The sequence below is a fragment of the Somniosus microcephalus genome, chromosome 4 (genome assembly GCF_052327205.1).
Source record: "Somniosus microcephalus isolate GS21.2 chromosome 4, FLI_Smic_1.0, whole genome shotgun sequence".
Lineage (NCBI taxonomy): Eukaryota > Metazoa > Chordata > Chondrichthyes > Squaliformes > Somniosidae > Somniosus > Somniosus microcephalus.
The window spans coordinates 266,872,141-266,893,683 of record NC_140990.1 but is presented as its reverse complement, the minus strand read 5'-3'; the positions used below and the strand labels follow the sequence as shown (position 1 = coordinate 266,893,683).

The following is a 21,543-nucleotide window of genomic DNA, read 5'->3' as shown; positions in this document are numbered from 1 at the left end:
GGAACACAATTGGATTGTTGACTATCAGCTGCAGCTCAACCATTAAATAGGAGATTTGATCAGCCATTATTTGCAGGTGGCAGGACTTTGTAGTCTCAGGTCTGGGGGAACTTTTAGAAGGCATACTCATTGTTGTGGAAGTTTGGAGCCTGACACCCATCTCCAGTGTGACCTCCTGGGAAACCCCTCTCACCACCTTCACTGAGCGCTTCCTCAACTGAGGCATATACCAGAAGCATGGGAGCCATTTATTTCCTTCCCTTCTGGACATTAGATGAGGACGAAGACCAGCCATGGCACCAGCAGAACCAGAAATAACAACAGCAGCAACAACCGGAGCGCCAAGCTGCTGCTCACCCACCTGAAGCTGCACAGGCCAGAAGGGGCCAGTGCATGGAAGCCCGTCTGCGCAGGAGATACCCCCCAAACAGGGTCTACAGACACAGGGTCGGCTACCTCAACATGTCTGAGCAGCAGTGCCAAAGGCGGCTCCAACTTTCGCGAGAGGTAGTAGGTGACATCTGCGCAATGCTGCAACAACACCTGCAGGCCAGAGGAGCAGGTGGACAACCCTTACCAGTGGCCGTCAAAGTCACCACCGCACTCAACTTTTTTGCTTCGGGCTCATTCCAGGGATCAGCAGCAGACATCAGTGGCATCTCCCAGGTGGCCGCACACACTTGTATCACGCAGGTAACCGATGCCCTCTTTGCCATCGCGCACAATCACATCCATTTCACCAAGGATCAAGCAAGTGTCACGGCGCGTGCGGTTGGATTAGCTTATCTGGCAGGCTTTCCAAGGGTGCAGGGCGTCGTTGAATGCACACATGTGGCCCTTAAGGCACCCCATTGCAATCCAAGTATTTTTGTCAACCACAAGGGCTTCCACTCCCTTAACGTTCAGCTGGTGTGTGAGCACAAGAAGGAAATTTTGCATGTTTGTGCTATATACCCTGGCAGTTGCCATGACTCCTTCATACTGCGCCAGTCTAGTGTGCCTCCGCTATTCAGTCCGCCAGACTAACTTAACGGATGGCTATTTGGAGACAAGGGCTATCCCCTGAAAGCGTGGCTAATGACGCCGTTGAGGAGACCATCCAACGAAGCTGAGGTGAGCTACAACTCCAGCCACATGTCCGTAAGAACATAAGAAATAGGAGCAGGAGTAGGCTATACGGCCCCTCGGGCCTGCTCCGCCATTCAATAGGATCATGGCTGATCTGAATCTAGACTCACGTCCACTTCCCTGCCCTCTCCCCGTAACCCCTAATTCCCTTATCTGCTCGGAAAATGTCTATCTCCATTTTAAATTTATTTAATGTTGCAGCTTCCACAGCTCTCTGGGGTAGCAAATTCCATAGATTTACTACCCTCTGAGTGAAGAAGTTTCTCCTCATCTCAGTTTTGAAAGAGCAGCCCCTTATTCTAAGATTATGCCCCCTAGTTCTAGTCTCACCCATCAGTGGAAACATCCTCACCGCATCCACCCGATCAAGCCCCCTCACAATCTTATATGTTTCGATAAGATCGCCTCTCATTCTTCTGAACTCCAATGAGTAGAGTCCCAACCTACTCAACCTTTCCTCATACGTCAACCCCCTCATTTCTGGAATCAACCGAGTGAACCTTCTCTGAACCGCCTCGAGAGCAAGTATATCTTTTCTTAAATATGGAAACCAAAACTGCACGCAGTATTCCAGGTGTGGCCTCACCAATACCCTGTATAACTGCAGCAAGACTTCTCTGTTTTTATACTCCATCCCCCTTGCAATAAAAGCCAAGATTCCATTGGCCTTCCTGATCACCTGCTGCACCTGCATACTAACTTTTTGTGTTTCATGCACCAGGACCCCCAGATCCCTTTGTACTATAGCACTTTGCAGTTTCTCTCCATTTAGATAATAACTTGCTCTTTGATTTTTTTCTGCCAAAGTGCATAACCTCACACTTTCCAACATTATATTGCATCTGCCAAATCTCTGCCCACTCACTTAGCCTGTCTATGTCCTTTTGCAGGTTTTTTATGTCCTCCTCACTCACCGCTTTCCCTCCCATCTTTGTATCGTCGGCAAACTTGGCTATGTTGCACTTGGTCCCTTCCTCCAAATCATTAATATAGATTGTAAAGAGTTGGGGTCCCAGCACTGACCCCTGCGGAACACCACTAGTTACTGATTGCCAGCCCGAGAACGAACCATTTATCCCAACTCTTTGTTTTCTGTTAGATAGCCAATCTTCTACCCATGCCAGTATATTACCCCCAATCCCGTGATTTTTTTATCTTGATCAGTAATCTTTTGTGTGGAACCTTGTCAAATGCCTTTTGGAAGTCCAAATACACCACATCCACTGGTTCCCCTTTATCCACCCTGTATGTTACATCCTCAAAGAATTCGAGCAAATTTGTCAAACATGACTTCCCCTTCGTAAAACCATGCTGAGTCTGTCCTATTAAATTATGTTTATCCAAATGCTCTGTTACTGTTTCCTTAATAATGGACTCCAACATTTTGCCAACCACAGATGTTAGGCTAACTGGTCTATAGTTTCCAGCTTTTTGTCTACTTCACTTCTTAAATAAGGGTGTTACATTAGCAGTTTTCCAATCTGCTGGGACCTTTCCTGAGTCCAGGGAGTTCTGGAAAATGATCACCAATGCATCCACAATCCCTACCGCCACTTCTCTCAAGACCCTAGGATGTAGGCCATCAGGCCCAGGGGATTTATCCGCCTTAAGTCCCATTATTTTACTGAGTACCATCTCCTTAGCGATTTTAATCGTGTTTAGCTCCTCCCCCCCCCCCCCCCCCCATTGCTCCCTGTTTGTCCAGTGTTGGGATATTTTTAGTGTCCTCTACTGTAAAGACTGATACAAAATATTTGTTCAGCGTCTTTGCCATCTCCATGTTCCCCACCACTAGTTTCCCGGTCCCATCCTCTAAGGGACCAATGTTCACTTTAGCCACCCTTTTTCTTTTTATATAGCTGTAGAAACTCTTGCTATCTGTTTTTATATTTTTTGCTAGTTTACTTTCATAATCTATCTTCCCTTTCTTAATTAATCTTTTAGTTATTGTTTGCTGGCTTTTAAATGCTTCCCAATCTTCTATCCTCCCACTAGATTTGGCTACTTTATATGCCCTTGTTTTCAGTCGAATACTATCCTTTATTACTTTACTAAGCCACGGATGGCTGTCTTTTCTTTTACTCCCCTTTTTCCTTAGTGGAATATATTTATCTTGAAAGATGTGAAATATCTCCTTGAATGTAGACCACTGCTCTTGTACCGTCTTACACTTTAATCTGTTTCCCCAGTCCACTTTAGTCAATTCTACTCTCATACCTTCATAGTCTCCTTTATTTAAGCTTAGTACGCTGGTTTGAGATCCAACTCTCTCACCCTCAAACTGAATTTGGAATTCAACCATATTATGGTCACTCATTCCAAGGGGATCCTTTACTGGGACATTTTTTATTAATCCTGCCTCATTACACAGGACCAGATCTAAGATTGCCTGCCCCCTGGTTGGTTCAGTTACATACTGCTCAAGGAACCCGTCCCTAATACACTCTATGAACTCGTCCTCAATGCTGCCATGCCCAATTTGATTAGTCCAGTCAATATGAAAGTTAAAATCCCCCATGATTATAGCTGTTCCCTTATTACAAGCCCCAACTATTTCCTGATTTATACTCCGACCAACAGAGTTGCAACTGTTAGGAGGCCTATAGACTACGCCCACTAGTGACTTTTTCCCCTTATTATTCCTTATCTTCACCCAAACTGTTTCACTATCCTGATCCTTTGACCCAATATCATTTCTGACTATTGCAGTGATTCCATCCTTGATTAACATAGCAACCCCACCTCCCTTTCCTTCCTGTCTGTCCTTCCTAATTGTCAAATACCCTTGTATGTTTAGTTCCCAGTCATAATTATCTTGCAGCCATGTTTCCGTAATTACCACCAGATCATACCCATGTGTAGTTATTTGCACCGTCAACTCGTCAATTTTGTTATGAATGCTGCGTGCATTCAGATAAAGAACTTTCAAATATGTTTTCTGACAATTTATTCCTGCTTTTACCCCTTTTACTACTTTACCTTTATCATTATACATTCTGTCCCTTCCTGACACGCTCTGGTTTTTAATTCCCCCACTGCTACCTTGCTCTATTGCCTTCTCCGCTGTCATTTTTATTTTTCGCTCTCTTAAAACCTCCCCCCCACTAATTAGTTTAAAGCCCTCTCTACCGCCCTAGTTATTCGATTCGCCAGGATTCTAGTCCCAGCACTGACCAAGTGAAGTCCGTCCCAACGTAACAGCTCTCTCCTGTCCCAGTACCACCAGAGCCATAATCGAGCAAACCATCGGTTTGCTGAAGATGCGCTTCAGATGCCTGAATAGATCCGGTGGAGCCCTGCAGTACTCAGCAGCCAGGGTCTCCAGAATCGTCGTGGTTTGCTGTGCACTTCACAACATGGCACAGCGCCGTGGCTTGCAGATTCCTGAGGACCAAGTGGCTCGTTACATATCCTCCTCAGATGAGGAGGAGGAGCAGAGCGAAAACGAACATCTTGCAGAGGCCCATCAACCAGCGGCAGCAGTACGTGAGAACATTGCTGCCCGGGATGCAAGGAAAGCATTCATCTTTGCCAGATTTGCTTAGCCTATCCAATCAAGCACTTTTGCCTCGCAGCTTCATACCTGAGCATCGACAATGGCCAAGGACCAGCGGATTCCTAGCAATTTGACTACCATACTGACAATTGCAAGAAACCCTAAGCCCTCTGTGAAAGTCCCATTCGCGAAATGACACACGCCACAACTACAGCAGTAGCCATCAGATTTTTTATTTACATTATTCATCTGATGGCTTTTTCCACAGAAAACATCAAATTTCACCCAAGTGACTACCCTTGTGACTATTTGTGCAGTATCTTTCTCTTACGCGTGCTCCTACGTGGTGCTTCCCCTGTGGCTTCAGCAGATGTGGAGGCCCCTTGCTCACTTTCCTGCTGCCCCTGTCTCGACACCTTTGGCGGGCGTCCTCTGGGGTTGCGAACCTGAGGGCTCGGCAACAGTCTGCTGCTCCTGCGGCTGTGCAGGGGTTGAGACGCCGATCTCAGTTGGGTGTGGACTCTGGTGGGGCTCTGACCGAGGGCTCTGCAGTGGCACGGAAGTGTGAGCGCTTGGAGAGGAGCCCCCACTTCCTTGATGTCTGCCACCAACTTCCCTCTCGTGGGTCAGGTCCCCCTCGGTGCTTGCAAGTGGCTTGAGAGCACCTTGCTGCACATCAGGGGGGCCATGGGGACCTGTATCTGCACTGGCAGTCCTACTCAGAAGGACTTCCATGAAGGTCTGGTTTCTATGTTCAGTAGATGACCATCACTCCTCCAGAGATGTCATTCTATTTAGAACACTCACCATGTTTTCTGCACTCTGGTGACTTATCGCCTCCATGGAGGTTGCCATCCTTTCCATGGTGATGCGTTCATGCACCAATGACTCCACAAAGGCTCTGCTCATGTTCGCTATGGACTCCTCCATTCGCTCCACACTCACAGCGACCCTGGAGACAAAACCTGCCAGATACTCCTGCATCTGTTCCTGGAGTTCCAGCAACGCTGATATTATGGATGGACCCAGAGGCAGAGGGTCGACATGCAGCTGAGCCGAGCTGGCAGAGTCCTGCGCCCTCCGACTAGGACTCTCCACTGCTGTCCCTGTCTCCAAAATCTGCTGATGCTCACTTGTGAGCCGTGATACACCAGGTGACAACACTACTCTACGTCACGAAGGTCCCACTGAGGTGTGAGTGTCTGCGCTGGTGCTGGGTGCGCTTAATTCTGCTGACGCTGCGCCTTCAGAGGTTGCAGCTTCCTCTGAAGAGTCTTGATGTACAGGCTCTTCGTCCTGGCTAGTGGGGACGGGTGCTTGCGATGGTCCTGTGGGGGAGTAAAGGAAAGAGTCAGAGATGTGATGCCAAGGTTACATGCACATTGCAGATGATGATTAGTCCATCTGTTAGAGCTTCAGAATCATTATCAGCGACTCATGCAATGTCAATGAGAGAGATGGAAAACTATTCTGTCACCAGCTTGCTGTGATGCACCCCTCTGTCCGTCCCCCACTTGCGCATCTTCCTCCACTCCTACGATTTCCAGGACCGCCTCCTCCCAGGGGGTGAGGTGGGCTACTGAGGCTGGCCCTCCTCCTGTCCTCGCTCTTTCTCGCTTATTGTGAGCTCTCTTTTCATGCAATGAGGGAGACAAGTGGAGGTTGAGTGAGAATGAAGGAGTGAGTGTAGCGATTCCATAGCATAGATACTTAGAAGGAGACAAAGATGGAGTGAGGTGGCAAGACCAAGGGCCCTCCCTGTGTGTTGTCAGTTGTTTTCATAGCATCACAGTGATGGGGTGTGTGAGGGCTGCATAGTCAAATAGTTAGGTGAATGTGATCATAGAGAGAGAGGGAATGGGTAAGGGTGCACAGATGTCAGTGTCAAGTGGGATGTGGAGGAAGAGATTGCTAAAGCGGAGTGCTGGTGAGGAAAGGCAATGGGGATCAGATTGAGGGTGATGGGAAATTCGTACTCACTTTTCCAGTGCGCAGAAGGTCATGAAATCTCTTCCTGCATTGAATCCAGGTTCTGTGGGTTACTGATAATGAGTTGACCTAGTCTGCCACCTGGATCCACACAGCCTTGGTCTGCTGCGGAGGCTTCTTCCTCCCTGAAGAAGGGAAGAGCACCTCTTCATGAGCTCTTGCTCCCTCAACTAAAGCCTTCAAGGCAACGTCATCAAACCTCGGAGCAGACCTAGGTCTCTCGCTGGTCATTCTTCCTCCAGGTCCCTGTAGCATGAAAGGCCAATAGGTTGGCAGTCTGCAGAAGAAGCAAGGCTTGTTGCAGACCTTAAATGCAGCAGCAATGATGACGTCATTGGAGGCGACTTTCAGACTGGAAAAACTCATTTGCCATGGGTTCCCACACGTTGGAACTCAATTGGCCAATTAAGTTAAAATCGCATCAATCTCCCACATCGATTTAGATTCGGGTGGATAACATGAAATGCGGATTACACGACCCCAGACCGCCCCTGAATTAAAATCCAGCCCATAGACTTTATGGTTTGAAGCATTCACCTCGTCATGCAGTTTCTCCCAATTTCACCTAAATCATGTAATTATATGAAACTTGGCAGAGTAGTAGATCATGATGAGGATAGTTATAGGTTTCAGGGTGACACGGGCAGGATGCTGAAATGGGCAGAAATATGGCAGATGGAGTTTAATGCAGAGAAGTGTGAAGTGATGCACTTTGGGAGGACTAATATGGAAAATACTATAAATGGCACAATTTTGAAAAGTGTAGATGAGCAGAGAGACCTTGGAGTCCATATACACAAATCCTTAAAGGTGGCAGGGCAAGTTGATAAACTGGTTAAAAAAGCATATGGGTTACTTGGGTTTACAAATGGAGGAATAGAATATAAAAAGCAAAGAGATCATGCTTTAACTTTATAAATCACAGGTTAGGCCTCAGCTGGAGTATTGTGGACAATTCTGGGCACCACACTTCAGGAAAGATGTAAAGGCCTTAGAAAAAGGGTACAGAGGAGGTTTAGCAGGATGTTACCAGGGATGAGGGACCTCAATATGAGGAGAGTTTGGAAAAGTTATGACTGTTCTCCTTTGGAACAGAGAAGGTTAAGAGGTGACCTAATAGAGGTTTTCAAGATGATGAGAGGTTTTGATAGAGTAAATAGGGAAAAAGTATTCCCTCTGGCGAGTAGGTCAATAACTAGAGGTCAGAGATCCAAAATCATTGGAAAAAGATCTAGAGGAAAAATTTTTCATTCAGACTTGTTGGGATCTGGAACGCTCTACCTGAAAAGGCGGTGGAAGCTGATTCTATAAATAATTTTAAAAGGGAGCTGGACAGATACTTGATGATGAGGAACTTACAGGGTTACGGACAAAAAGCGGGGGTGTGGGACTAAGCATGACTGCTCTTTCAAAGAGCCAGCACAGACACGATGGGCCGAATGGTCTCCTTCTGTGCTATAAGATTCTATGATTCTGTTCCATTTGAATGAGCAGGGAAGGAAAATTTTCTATTCGAGAAAGTCAGGAAAACAAATGACTAATTGCTGTGAGGATGATTCAATGGAGGCATTAGTTACAAATGATCATGTGGGAGACCAATTCTAGTTACACGATCTGACCAAAACTTTTGTGTGAGGTGACAGAGGTTCTGCTTCAGGGAACCAACAGAAATAAAAGGAATATACTATAGCAATGACTGCGGAGGTAAAAAAATGTCCCAAGTTTATCGTAATTCTTTATCAGCTTGGTTTTTGATGTTGAGCGACCCCTCTTGTGTTTTTTTCTTTAAAAAAAATTGAAGATACAATTCAACTTAACTTTCAATAACCTATGAGTTGGCTGCAATATTTCTAAATGTATCTTTTAATAGGAAATCATGCTGAGACAAAATCTTAAATTTTTGGAAGAGAACTTTGTCAAATTGGCATGTGTAAGCTAATATTGCTTGGGGAATGGCACCATTGTGGTCTAATAAATTATAAAGTAAACCATCATATGGCTAATTATTCTTCAAAGAAATATTTCCGTGCACTAATTATTTTTTCTTGTCTGCTGTTAGGCCCTACCAGAGTTTTACCCCATTCCTGGTCTTGTACTGCCTGGGGGTGCCTTTGCTGACTGCCTTATGGTAGTACAGTTCCTCCACAACTTTGGTAAGGTTCTTGGCTTTGATTTAAGTATTGATGTCCCAACTTTGAATGTACTTCAAGAAGGACTGCTTAATGTTGGTGACAGCATGGGAGAAATCCAGGATTTGTTAGTGAGACTATTGGCTGCTGCTGTCCATGACCCAGGACTACCGCCAGGATACAAGGTATGACATCCACTTTATTTATTTTTAATTGATTACACCCTTAAAATAATCCAAATAACAGATTATTGTTCATGAGTAGTTGATTTCCTTTTAAAATGACAGTCTTCAAAAGTTTCTTTATATTATATGTTTTATTACTGTTTTACACGATCAGTGGACTAGCTTATTGATTAAGACAAAGGTTGATTCACCTGTCATTATCGATTCAGCTCACCATCATCCAATGAACCAGTCCACATACAAAGATGGATACTAGATAATTTTAACAACAAAGCCTGAAAAGATTTTGCACTCTTGAATGCTCAAATTACCAATTAATTCTCAGAAATTGAGCAGTTAGATCAAAATTTACATTAAGCAGTTGCGCTCATTATCTTTTAAGAATGTGTGTGTGCGAGAAATTCTGAATACTGAACATGGCTCAGATTCATCATCTATGCAGTAGAGCGAAATCTGTTCGAGGACTGGAGTATATATTGCTGTAATTTGAAATAGTGTCAGGCTTTTCTTTGTCTTTAGCCTTAAGTACTTTGTTTTAAATAATGTAATTTTGGATAATAATGAATTATGACATTTATTAAACATGATACAGCCTTGTAAATTAACCACCCTGCTTTAAAGTCTCCATTTAAAACCAATGTTAAGCATACAGATTTAGACCTGCTTACTTGACTAAGAAGCCAACAGTTTTCTTTAATTCCAACCTGCATCATTAACTTCTCTAAAGTTCCTTTCACCTTGCTGCCAATAAAAAAAATCCTGTTTTAGAGTGCTAAACTAATCTCCATGCACTTCCCTTCACCGTTTCTTTTAACAAACCCAATGCTGCTATACTCATAAGCCCATAGGATACCAGTTGGAAATATGGCGACCCTTTTTTTTCTGTCCATGCACATAGCATATTGAAGACATTACAGATTTTCATTCAATCTGAGTATTTTAATTGGGTAGTTTGTAATATCATTGATTTGACACTAGAGATGTATAACAGTACTGCAGCTAATCCTGGCTTGCCAGTGGAAGATGAGTACTTTAGTAGAAGTCTTTCTGATTTACAAAAAAGAACATTTATTTTTCAAATTATACTGAATGTCATTGTGAATTGTTCTGAAAAAAGAACTGACACATTAACCGTGGGCCTTTATATGGTGAAAGAAGAGAGGATCATGCAGGCAATGTTACTAATCTCAAAAATATCTTGAAAGAATGTGTCCGTCACATTTTTGGGTATGAATGCTATATATTTTCTTGGGTTCAGCCTCAGCCGCCATTTCTGTAAGCAGATCTCATGTCCGCTATGATCTGGAGTGCATCCTTTTCTGCCCACGGTCCAGATAAATGGTGACGAAACCCAGGGGTTGTAACCGAGAACCCCTACGATGTACACCAGCTTCTGGAATCACCATGTGATTCTGCTCTTTTCAAAAGGCAGACTGGATAGGCACTCTTGGTAGACCAAGACTAGACTTTAAACAGATAGTTTAATTTACTTAAGACAGATGAATGAACAATGTAACATAATACAATGCTTCCTCGATATATAAAATAACAAAGACATCATTTTCTTTCGATCTAGACGTAGACTTTTGACTTGGGTACTGGGGTAAACTCCTGTAGTACACAAGGATTCCTGTATTTCATGAATGGAGATGCTACCAGTTAAGTAATAGTAATTTATTTTAATTTTTAACAAAATATTTTGTTTCTCAGGCGCGGACTTTTCTTGGAGACCATGTGACCAATGTCAGGATCAACAAGGACACTGTTTCAGAGATTTTGCAGATCTACATGGAGGCCCACAATGGACAAACGGAACTTACAGAAAGTTTAAACACAAAGCCTTTCCAGGCACACACTCCAGTTCAAAAAGCTTCTGTACTTGCATTCTTGGTTAATGAACTTGCATGCAGCAAGGTTGTGGTAAAGTAAGTGTTTTAACTTGAAATTTCATACAAAATGTGCATTTTATAATGGGACTACTGCTAATTTGCATTGTATTTCTTCTAGTGAAATTGATAAAAACATTGACCACATGTCCAATCTGAGAAGAGACAAATGGATTGTGGAAGGCAAACTTCGGAAGTAAGTTACATATTGTCCTTCCTTGGACTTGAGCACAAATTGAACTAATTTATCACCATTTCCATTTTAATTTGAAATATTACTGGATCTTAAACATTTTTTAAGTGTGTAGTTAGGAAGTTTTCTCCACCATAAATTATTTAGTGCTATTACTACCCCCTCCCCCTGTTTCAATAAAAAGGTGTGGCTGAATAATGATGTTTATGTACATTGTATTGACTGGATTAAATTTGTCATATTTTATGCAGAAAGGAGATTATAAAATTCTATGATATTTTTCCCCTTAAATCTTTTGTTGAACACACTTCTTGTGAACTGCCACAGATCCTGATACAATGCTCTGGTTTTAAAGAATGCTGACATACTTTTTAACTGTTCCTAGGCTTAAAATTATTCATGCTAAACGAACTGGTAAGAAGGAGACTATTGGCAGTGCTGATAGCAATGGAGAGCATCGGTTATTAGGCACGCCCACTCCTGGCCGAAAGAGAAAACGAAAATGTGGGGACAGTGATGATGACGACGACGATGATGATGACAGTGATGATCAGGGGGATGATGAGGATGATGAGGAGGATAAAGATGAAGAAAAGAAAGCAAAGAAAATGGAAATTGCCGAAGATGAGGTAATTTAACCAGTGCTTATTTTGAAAATGTAGTTGAGACTATTGGCGAAGACTCTGTTTTGTTAACACTTGAGTCCTGAGTTCAGGTTTTGTTGGTTGCTAATGGAGGCATTATACTTTGGTTATCAATTTGAAACTGGTACTTCCTTGGTGATATGAAACTGGCAGATCCAAATTACACTGGCTCTGCAGTATTTTCTGGTCAGCTAACAATGAACTCTGCAAATACATGCAGGCATGATTATGTGTAGGTGACCAATAAAGAGAGTGGATATATCTAGTACTGTACTACTCCCTAATTTGATTTGGTACAATCCTAATTGGACATCAAGATCCAGGGTAAAATGGCAATGAGATGATGTGAGTAAAATTATTTTGCATTATAGCTAGTATACGCACTCAGTTAATTGAGATGCAGTCATTCTGTGCATTTGCGATAACATATGGTTTGTTGACCAAGCTTTTAGTCATCCCTCCTAATCTCTACCTTCCTGGTTTGACATCAATTTTCCTTACTGCTATTTGTGAAACATCTTGGACATTTCTTTCTTAAAGTCTCTGTGTAAATGCAAGCTGTTGTGATTGGGGAGTTGTACTATGCATGAGGAGGGACATACATGACATATGGTGCATCACAGACTCACTCCATCAATTTTTCTCTTGGGATACTTCATATATACTGGAAATTATATTGTTTACATTGTAGAGCACTTTAAAATGGTTCTGCTTCCTGGCCCTTGAAATGTTCAATATTTGTTGCTTTAAAAATAAAAATAGTTCCATGCAGATCATCCAGATGCTATTAGTGTGCTTTATCAAAGTCAAATGCCAATATACCATGCCATTGCATCAATATCAAATTTCTGCTGATGGAAGTCATGGGAAATAGTATGCTAGTCACTGGCACTCATTGGGTACGATAATTTGGCATGGTAAGGTAATTGGACATGTAGCACACCTTGCAATTAAATGTTTTTGCAATGAGAAAGGGAAAACAGTATTCGAGGGACTTGAGAACCTTTTTTTTAAATCAAGCAGCCCTTTTGTGTGTTTTCATTTTAACATGTTACCTAGAGTATATATTTCTTTAAAGATCAAATATGCATTTGCACAAGATTTCTGTCAACAATTGTGAAGTGTGGACAAGGGACAGTAATAAATCATGATATTTGATCCTGTGCACTGATTGAACTAATAAATGCATTTGTGGAAAATGGAAATGGTCCTCTGCCCTGTAGAATTTTCTCGGTTGATCTTGGGTGTTGATAGATGTCACATATACTTGCTCATAATTACAGCTCTCTGGGCTTTCTTTTTAGGACGATGGAGAACAGTCAACTAGTGTGGAGGAATTGGAGAAACAGATTGAAAAATTGAGCAAGGTAGAAGTTTTTTTGCTTCCAAACTGTAGTTTGGTTCAACCAGCATTCAGTATTTTTAGATCATCGTTTTCTTCTCCTTCAGAGAAAAAACCTCTGATTTCTTGCCTTTGTGCTGTCATTCTTCAGTCAGGATTAAATTATCTGAGCTGCATGTTTCTGTTCTGTATCTATCAAGCACATTTTGAAGGAGAGGGAAGAGGGTTAGGAACACAAAATCTAGCACACTGTTTACAGAGTTACTGAATATTTTCTAACAATCTGTTTTGTTCTGAGTTGAGTCAAAGTAAATTAATAAATTTGACACGTTGCATTTATGAACTGAGTAGCAACAACTCTACATGTCATTCAGTTGCTCTATTTAAAATGCAGTTTTCTGGTGATGCAGCTGACATGAAATGTTTGAATAGCTAATTTCTTAATAGTTTGGTAAAAGCAAACACGCAACCTTCATTATTGACATTCTAAACATTAATGTTCATTGTATTAGCACTTCACTTAAGAAAAATAGGCAAACTTTACAGTGTTTTAAAGACATTTTTGAGAAACCTACAGTTACGTATTCTTGGAAATCCCTGAGTTTACTTTCAATCTGACTGACGATGCTTTTTTTTTTATTCTTAATTCTCAAAGAAGTGCATTCACCTACATAATTTATGAAGCGTTTGTAGATGTAAGCATACATTTAGATATGTGCTTTATGAAGCTATTATATATTTAAGTGTATGGTGAATGTTTTTCAATATACTCAAATCTTCAGAGCATTCCCATCCATTTTAGAGTTGGTTGGTGTCTTCTGGCAAAAAAAGCTAACCTTCTACAGTATCTTATTGAGCATGTCATGAGAAGAGGACATTTGGCCTGTCCTTCATCCTTGGGTGAGCCACATGTAACTTCAGGATTATATACTTATAGATAGATGGAGGTGTTTGACAAAGTGGGCACCTAATCTGCATTTTGCCATCCCAATGTAGAGGAGACTACATAGTGAGCAGGGAATACAGTAGATTACATTGGGGAAGTACACATGAATTCCTGTCTCTCAGAAGTATTTGGGGTTCTAGATACTGCTGCAGTTGAATGGGAAAGTGCTGGGGGGAAAGAAGCTGAATGTTAGGGTAGGGGAAGAATGAGCAAGGGTATCTAGAGGGAATGGTCCTTCTGAAAAGAGGGAAGGAAAGGTGAAATGTGCTCACTGATGGGATCATGTAAGGAGAAATATCTTAAGATAATCTGGCAAATAGAAAAACTGTTGGGATGGGTGAGGACAAGGGTAATCTTGTTATCTTTGTTAGAGATGGGGAAGGGAGTGAGGGGAGAGCCATGAACAGTGGGACAGACATGGTCAAGTACCCTGTTATCCATTGTCTGAGGAAAGTGTCTGAGAATAAAGGAGGATATTTCAGAAGTGCTGGTTCGAAAGCGGAGTAATCAGATGTGATGGAGACTGAGAAACTTGGAAAAAGGGATGGTGTTGTTACAAGAAGCAGAATGAGAAGAAGCACATATCAGATAATTCTGGGGATCACTGGGCTTTGATTGCCAGAGATTGAGAGAGACGGAAATTATTACAGATAGACCATGTAAAGATAGGGATGGGGTGAAATTAGAAGCATAGTTAAGACATTCTGAAGACCAGAGCAAAAGCAGGAACCAGCACAGTGATCCTTGTAATAGAGAAAGAGGTCAGGATGGAGTCTGAGTAGGATTAGAACTAAAAGTATCCCACATATCCTTCAAAAGGATAGGCTTGGCTCTGACCCATGCGAGTTCTCATAGTGACTCTCTTCTCCTGGAGGAATTGAGTGGATTTAAAATAAACATTGTTCAAGATCAGCCAGGCAGAGAAACGTTTTGTTGATGGGGACTAGTTAGGGTTGTTGTTCAAGGAAGAAGCAGAGGGTCTGAGACCGTCCTAGTGAAGGGCAGAGGTGTAGATAGACTGTATATATCTGTGGTGGAAAGGAGATGATGCAGAAGAGTCATAAATGTAGGTGGGTAGAGATTGGACATGGGAAAAAGAATAGTCAAGAAAACAGGAAGCCAGTTTAGTGGGACAGGCTGCGACAATTAGTCGTTCAGGGACACTCCTGTTGGTGTATCCTGGGAAGGAGATAAAAACCGTCCTCAGCTAGATAGAGCTACTTCTGTCAAATGACTATTTATTTTTGTATATTATTCATAATGGTGTTGCTTGCTGGATAGTTTACGCAAACTCCCAATGTATCTTTTTATTCAGTCAGCCTCTAATTGTCTCCAGAGGCAAAGCAGGACAGATATTCTGGCCTACAGTTCATTCTAATGGCCTCATTTTTTGCAGTCAGTGGCAAAATGATGGTGCTCGCCGCTGACCTCGAAGAAAGCTGGCCACAAAGATCTAGCGATCTCTGTGGCATCGATTTCACCTCTCCCGACGTTAATTTGAATCTGACGCCAAGTCTAGGGGATCGCCAGCATCTCGCAACAGTGATGTCATCAAGCTGGTTAAGCAGCCAATCACATTGAAGGATTCCCACACAGCAATCCAAGAAGTAAAATGCACTGATTTTCCTTCATTTTTTTAATCATTTTACAGAGAGCAAAATAAAGATTGGGACATACACATGGGATTTTTAGAAGCTGAAATATCATAACCAAACTTTAAAAAAAATTATATTAAAAACCATGGACTTTTTATCATAATGGAAAAATTTGACATTCCACAAATAAAAAATAGTTTTTCAGGGTCAGACGGTTGTTCAGCAGTAATTATATCTCCGTGCACCATTAAAAATCCAGTTACACCTCATTCAACAAGATTTAACTTTTTCGGGGGGGGGCGGGGGTTTCAATAGTGATATTCCAGTGTAAAAGGGGAAGTTTTCGTCAGTTCAGTGATTTCAATTGTCGGCTCTTCCTCTGGAGGAGCAGGGAATGATTGACGGCAACTTCTGGATTTCCACATTTAACTGCACATGTACGTACTCCAGAAGTTGCTGTCAGATTTGCAGTTGTAATGACCGCGAACGTTGACCTTTTTGCCATCATTACAACCGCAAATTCCAGGCCAGTGATTATTGATGAAACAATCTTCCTATTAAGCCAGATGAGGGGTGACAAATAACTAAGTAGAATGCATAGCTGCACAAGTGGTGAATGTGATTTGTAATACTTTTTAGGGCATTTTTGTGTCGTTCTAGGCTGTGACTGTTACTGGCTAAATTATCATTTGGCAAACCTGTAAGAATACAGCTCTGTATTTAGTATAACTGGTGTATCATTGTGATATTTCTATGGAATAAGTCACAAAGAAATCTTAACTTTTATTTCGTTTCTTGACTGCATAGCTGTGGTTTTGTTGTAAATTCTTTCAAAAAGGAATAATACCTATTTGAATTGTATTTAAATAATTCACAGCATTGATCTTTTGACTCTTCCGTTTTAACAGTATTTGAGAGTTGAAGCAGCTGATCAAATGTAATGTCAGGATGGATAAGAGCAGATGCCTCTATCACAAAATGTTTTATAGGTTAGGTTTTCTACTGGGACAGGATATTTATTTTCCACACAGTGTATTCTGAACTGCCTTGTTGTAAGTGAAATAGACTATGGGGGTCGCTGTAGGACGACAGGAATTTTACTCTTGACACACACACGCACGTCAGCAAGCTCTGTTTCTGACTTCGGCCTCTTGCGTATCCCTCCTTCCCTTTGCACCACTGTTGCCAGCTGTAACTTCAGCTGTCTAAGCCCAAAGGTTTGGAATTCCTTTCTTAAACCCCTCTGCATCTCCACCTCCTTCTCCTTTTTTAAGACCTTCATTAAAACCCATCTCTTTGGTCAAGATTTTAGTCACCTCTCCTAATACCACCTCCTTTTAATCAATATACATTTTCCCCCTGTACATCTGTGTCCCTGGAATTTTTTTGTGTTGATGATGCAATAGAAATTCAAGTTGTGGTGGTGCAAATCTATTGCACTCCAGAGACCTAACTGATCAGGACAGTATATTTTACACTTTGTTTCACTGTAGCAGTTTGTACTTTGTACTGGTCAGAATCATGTCATTTCTGTTTACTGTGAAATATGTTTGTAATGTAATGTAGCAGTGAAATGTTTCTTCTTCCAAGTCATGTTCAATACTTCAGAAATATGTTTGCAAAGATGAATATCATTGTCTGACTATAGATGTTTTATCCCAACAGCAACAAAGCCAGTACCGTAAGAAGCTCTTTGAGGCCTCTCATTCATTGCGTGCCATGACATTTGGCCAGGATCGCTACAAACGACGCTACTGGGTACTTCCCCAGTGTGGAGGTGTGTTTGTTGAAGGCATGGAAAGTGCGGAAGGTAAAGTGTTGCAAGCTTCTTTTCACTACATGTCTAAAACCTGCTCAGGGTCCCTAGAAGTAATCTTATTGCAATGGTATCTAAAATCTTTGTCAATTTAACATGTTTATAATCAAACTAAGATGATAAATTAGAGAAACCTCTAATCTTGTTGCAGATAGAAAGGGGGCAATTAAGTGTTTTTTTAACGAGGATACTTTTGCTTTGATGAAGGGCATGCACCCGTGGCTTTTTCTGCCCAGTTTCTTCCATTAATAGATCCTTCCAAGTCATCAGAGAATGGCTAGATCATTCTCCATACACCTTTTTGGTCAGATGCCAAAAGGTATGCAACATGACATGGTAAGGGCAGCTTGTCTCTCTTTCTTTGGACTTTGTTTCACCCCCCCCACCCCACTGCCATAGCAAGCTGTTTAACCTCCGCTCAGTGCATTCCTATGATTTAAATGTCAAGCTGAGCAAGTTAGCAGATCGGACGTGTTCCAACATGCAGTGCCACTTCGGCAGCCTAATTAAACGCATTTTTAATCATATTTCTTGATAAGCCATTTTGACCTCACAGAAATATTTCATTTGAAAACCCCTTCCATTTTGATTCTTTAAATAGAATTTGGAACAAAAAAACTCATAAAATTTATTTAACAAATTCTTGGAATTGTTGAGTCATGAATGTACCAGGAAATAAAGTGCATTTATAGCACCAAAATGAGGTAGTTGTCCCTCAGTCCATTGTAAACTATTTACACAGTAATGCTCGTTGAAGCATGCTACTTTGGAAAAAAAAAGTAAATTTGATTTTACTGAACTGTTTAATACTTTGCATACAAAAAGGTTATCAAACTTTTTTTCTTTTTAAAAATAAACAAGATTTTTATAGAGCCATATCACATCTTTGAAACATCTCAATGTATTTCACATACAATTAATTATTTTCAAATGCACTGATGGTTGTTACGTAAGAACATGCAACAGCCATATTGCACAGAGCAAGATCCCACAAACAACACAATTAAATTAATAACTAGTTAATCTGTTTTTAGTGGCGGTGTTTGAGGGAGAAATGTTGGTTAAATTTTAGATACCATTGCAGTAGGATCACTTCTAGGTTGCTCCTATTAACATCAACCTGATTCACTGGGTCAGGCATGTGGGGCATTAGTTTAGAATCTCATGGAAGGATGGCACCTGCAACATTACTACATTTTACATACTGAAGTCCAGGAGCAAGGCTTAAACCTACCATCTTCCAACTCCAAGGTTCGATACCCTGAGCCAAGCTGACACTTTTCAGTGTCATAAAATTTTTAAAAATAGACAAATCTAGAGTAATGTTCTTCTTTCAATGTCATAATTGCCTTTCATTCATTCAGTTAGCACGTACAAATAGCAATTGCCATCATCTTATTCCTAGGGAATGAGAGGTGGATGAGAAGAGATTGGGCATTCTTTTTACTTAAGATGATTTGTGTCCTTGTACTTCAGTCAGGTGATCTTCCCCATTTCATTGTAGATGAGGGCTTATTTGGAATCACACATTCAATGTTCTGTTGTTGCTAACAGCCTTGATTATTTCTACTTACACAAGGAAACATTTGCCCTTTTGGTTGTTAATGCTGCATTATAAATAGTCTTTAATAATACATATTCTTTGTAGACATTAAGGTCAAGGAATTGGGCTTGGTAGCGACTGTTTTTTGCTGACTCCAAGGCTTCTGCACAAACCAGTTGCTTCCAGACATGGGTGCACTAGTAGGCCTTCCTCTTGGAATTGAACACAACTGGGAGGATGAGTCACGCAGAGCAGGACAAGCTGCTAGAAGAGGGACGAGGAGGAAGAATAGGTGGAAGAAGAATGGAAGATGCAACCTAGACAGCCCCTTTCGGCACGGGCTGTACATGAAGAACTAATTCAAGTGTGATACCAGTAACCTCAGCCCCAATTCCCCATTCACCAACAGTCCCACAGTCATTAATCTTCCCTTTGTCACTGACCATCTCATCGTCCTCTTGGTCACAATGCCAAAATAAAAGCCAGCACAATATAAACATTGCAAACCAAATTTATGAATTCAATCATGCCATATTGCATATAAACTTAAACTAATCACCCTTGTGCATTCCTTTAGTGTCTGTCTTCCTTTGCCTGTCCTGGTGCTCCTACAAAGTGCTACCCCAGTGGCTGCAGCATGGCTGGTGGAAGTCTGCTGACTTTCAATGGAGGACACTGCAGATGGTCTTGGAGGATGACCTCAAGCAGCTCTGGGCCTAGAAGGCCCATCTGCAGACTGTACCATCTTGGCATGGGCGGCTGCAGTCTGGGCTGGCTGACCGGCAACAGCAAGGGCACTGGCGGCGTGGCAGGGGGGGGAGCACGAACGAGAAAGGACAGCAGGTTTGTGCTCTCTGGAGCCACTGCCACTCCCCCGGGGCGGCGCTTCAGTAATCCTAGTAATCTGTTGGAGGACAGATTGCTGGACTGCTGTGGCACCCTGCAAGCCCCACTGTAATCCACAGCCACGATGACAGCAGTCTGAGCTTCCACTGCAGCACTCAGACTTTTGGTGGTTACTGCTTGTGCTGCAATGGAAGCTGAGACATCGGCTATCAGGCGCCGCATCATGGCTGGGTCCACAAATGTGTTGATGAAGTTGGCCACCAGTTCCATGCTGGGAAGGATGAGCTTCAGGTTCTGTAAAAAGCCCTGTGCCAAGTTGGTGCCGGACTCCTCCATGCTCCTTGACATTGAACACAGGCTTTCTGGTTGGCTTCCCAATGCACCAAGCATCTCGTTGTGTATGCCCATCAGCTGCCTTCTGTAGCTTAGCTCATCGCAGTCCTCATCTGAGTGCTCTGCAGCAGAACTCGTAAGCGATCTCACCTTCCGGCGAGCTGGCACCTGAACTATCCTTGCCTCTTGCCCTGGCTGCAGTGCACTTGTGTCCAGTGTCTCCCCACGTGCGGATCCCGGCTCTGTGCTGTCCTCTAAGATACGTGCAGTGTCAGTATCTGAGATGGTGGCTGCGAGTGTGAAATCAAGTGACGGTGCGTCTTCATCATCACTGTCTTCTTGGTGTTCCTTCTTTGCCTGACCAGGTTGCGCTTCTTGGGTATCTGAAATGAAAAAGGTGAGGGGAGGGGGAAAATAAGAAGTGCATGTTTACACCGTCTGCAGCTTGTAAGTCAGAAGAGATTGTTGGATGAGGGGGAAGTGGGATGCGAGGAGGAGAATTAGGTATGAGGATACCATCATCTTCAATGGATTCAGCCACACCGCTGGGCCCGGTGTCAGCAATGGGCCTTCTGATAATGGCCAGCACCGTCTCCTCCATAGGGGTTAGAACATGCAGGCGCGCATCTCCCCTTCCGGTTATTTTTTTTCATTCCTGGGATGTGAGCATCGCTGGCAAGGCCGGCATTTATTGCCCTTGAGAAGGTGGTGGTGAGCCGCCGCCTTGAACCGTTGCAGTCCCTGTGGTGATGATACTCCCATAGTGCTGTTAGGGAGGGAGTTCAAGGATTTTGACTCGGCGACGATGAAGGAATGGCGATATACTTCCAAGTCAGGATGGTATGTGACTTGGAGGTGGTGGTATTCCCATGTGCCTGCTGCCCTTGTCCTTCTAAGTGGTAGAGGTCGCTGGTTTGGGAGGTGCTGTTGAGGAAGCATTGGCAAGTTGCTGCAGTGCATCTTATAGATGGTACACACTGCAGCCACGGTACGCCAGTGGTGGAGGGAGTGAATGGTTAAGGTGGTGGATGGTGTACCAATCAAGCGGGCTGCTTTGTCATGGATGGTGTTGAGCTTCTTGAGTGTTATTGCAGCTGCACTCATCCAGGCAAGTGGAGAGTAGTCCATCACACTCCTGACTTGTGCCTTGTAGATGGTGGAAAGGAGGTGAGACACTCACCGCAGAATACCCAGCCTCTGACCTGCTCTTGTAGCCACAGTATTTATGTGGCTGGTCTAATTAAGTTTCTGATCAATGGTGACCCCCAGGATGTTGATGGTAGGGGATTTGGCGATGGTACTTCCGTTGAATGTCAAGGGGCGATGGTTAGGCTCTCTCTTGTTGGAGATAGTCATTGCTTGGCACTTGTGTGGCGCGAATGTTGAGTAGCCCAAGCCTGAATGTCATCCAGGTCTTGCTACATGCGGGCATGGACTGCTTCATTATCTGAGGAGTGCACCAACTTGTCCTG

General features: G+C 42.7%; 1 protein-coding gene across 22 annotated transcripts in view; it reads left to right on the top strand.

Annotated features, from left to right (window-relative positions):
• baz2ba (bromodomain adjacent to zinc finger domain, 2Ba) overlaps positions 1 to 21,543 on the top strand; it is a 367,748-nt gene that overhangs the window by 287,213 nt on the left and 58,992 nt on the right. For all 22 annotated transcript variants that reach the window (XR_015078191.1, XM_085986373.1, XM_085986365.1 and 19 more), the window contains 6 exons: positions 8,673 to 8,927; positions 10,638 to 10,852; positions 10,935 to 11,009; positions 11,392 to 11,635; positions 12,955 to 13,017; positions 17,199 to 17,343. Coding sequence is in view for 21 of the 22 variants with exons in the window: in XM_085986373.1 (XP_085842499.1) it covers positions 8,673 to 8,927; positions 10,638 to 10,852; positions 10,935 to 11,009; positions 11,392 to 11,635; positions 12,955 to 13,017; positions 17,199 to 17,343 (997 nt within the window). In the remaining variant the exon portion in view is untranslated. The remainder of the gene's footprint in view (positions 1 to 8,672; positions 8,928 to 10,637; positions 10,853 to 10,934; positions 11,010 to 11,391; positions 11,636 to 12,954; positions 13,018 to 17,198; positions 17,344 to 21,543) is intronic.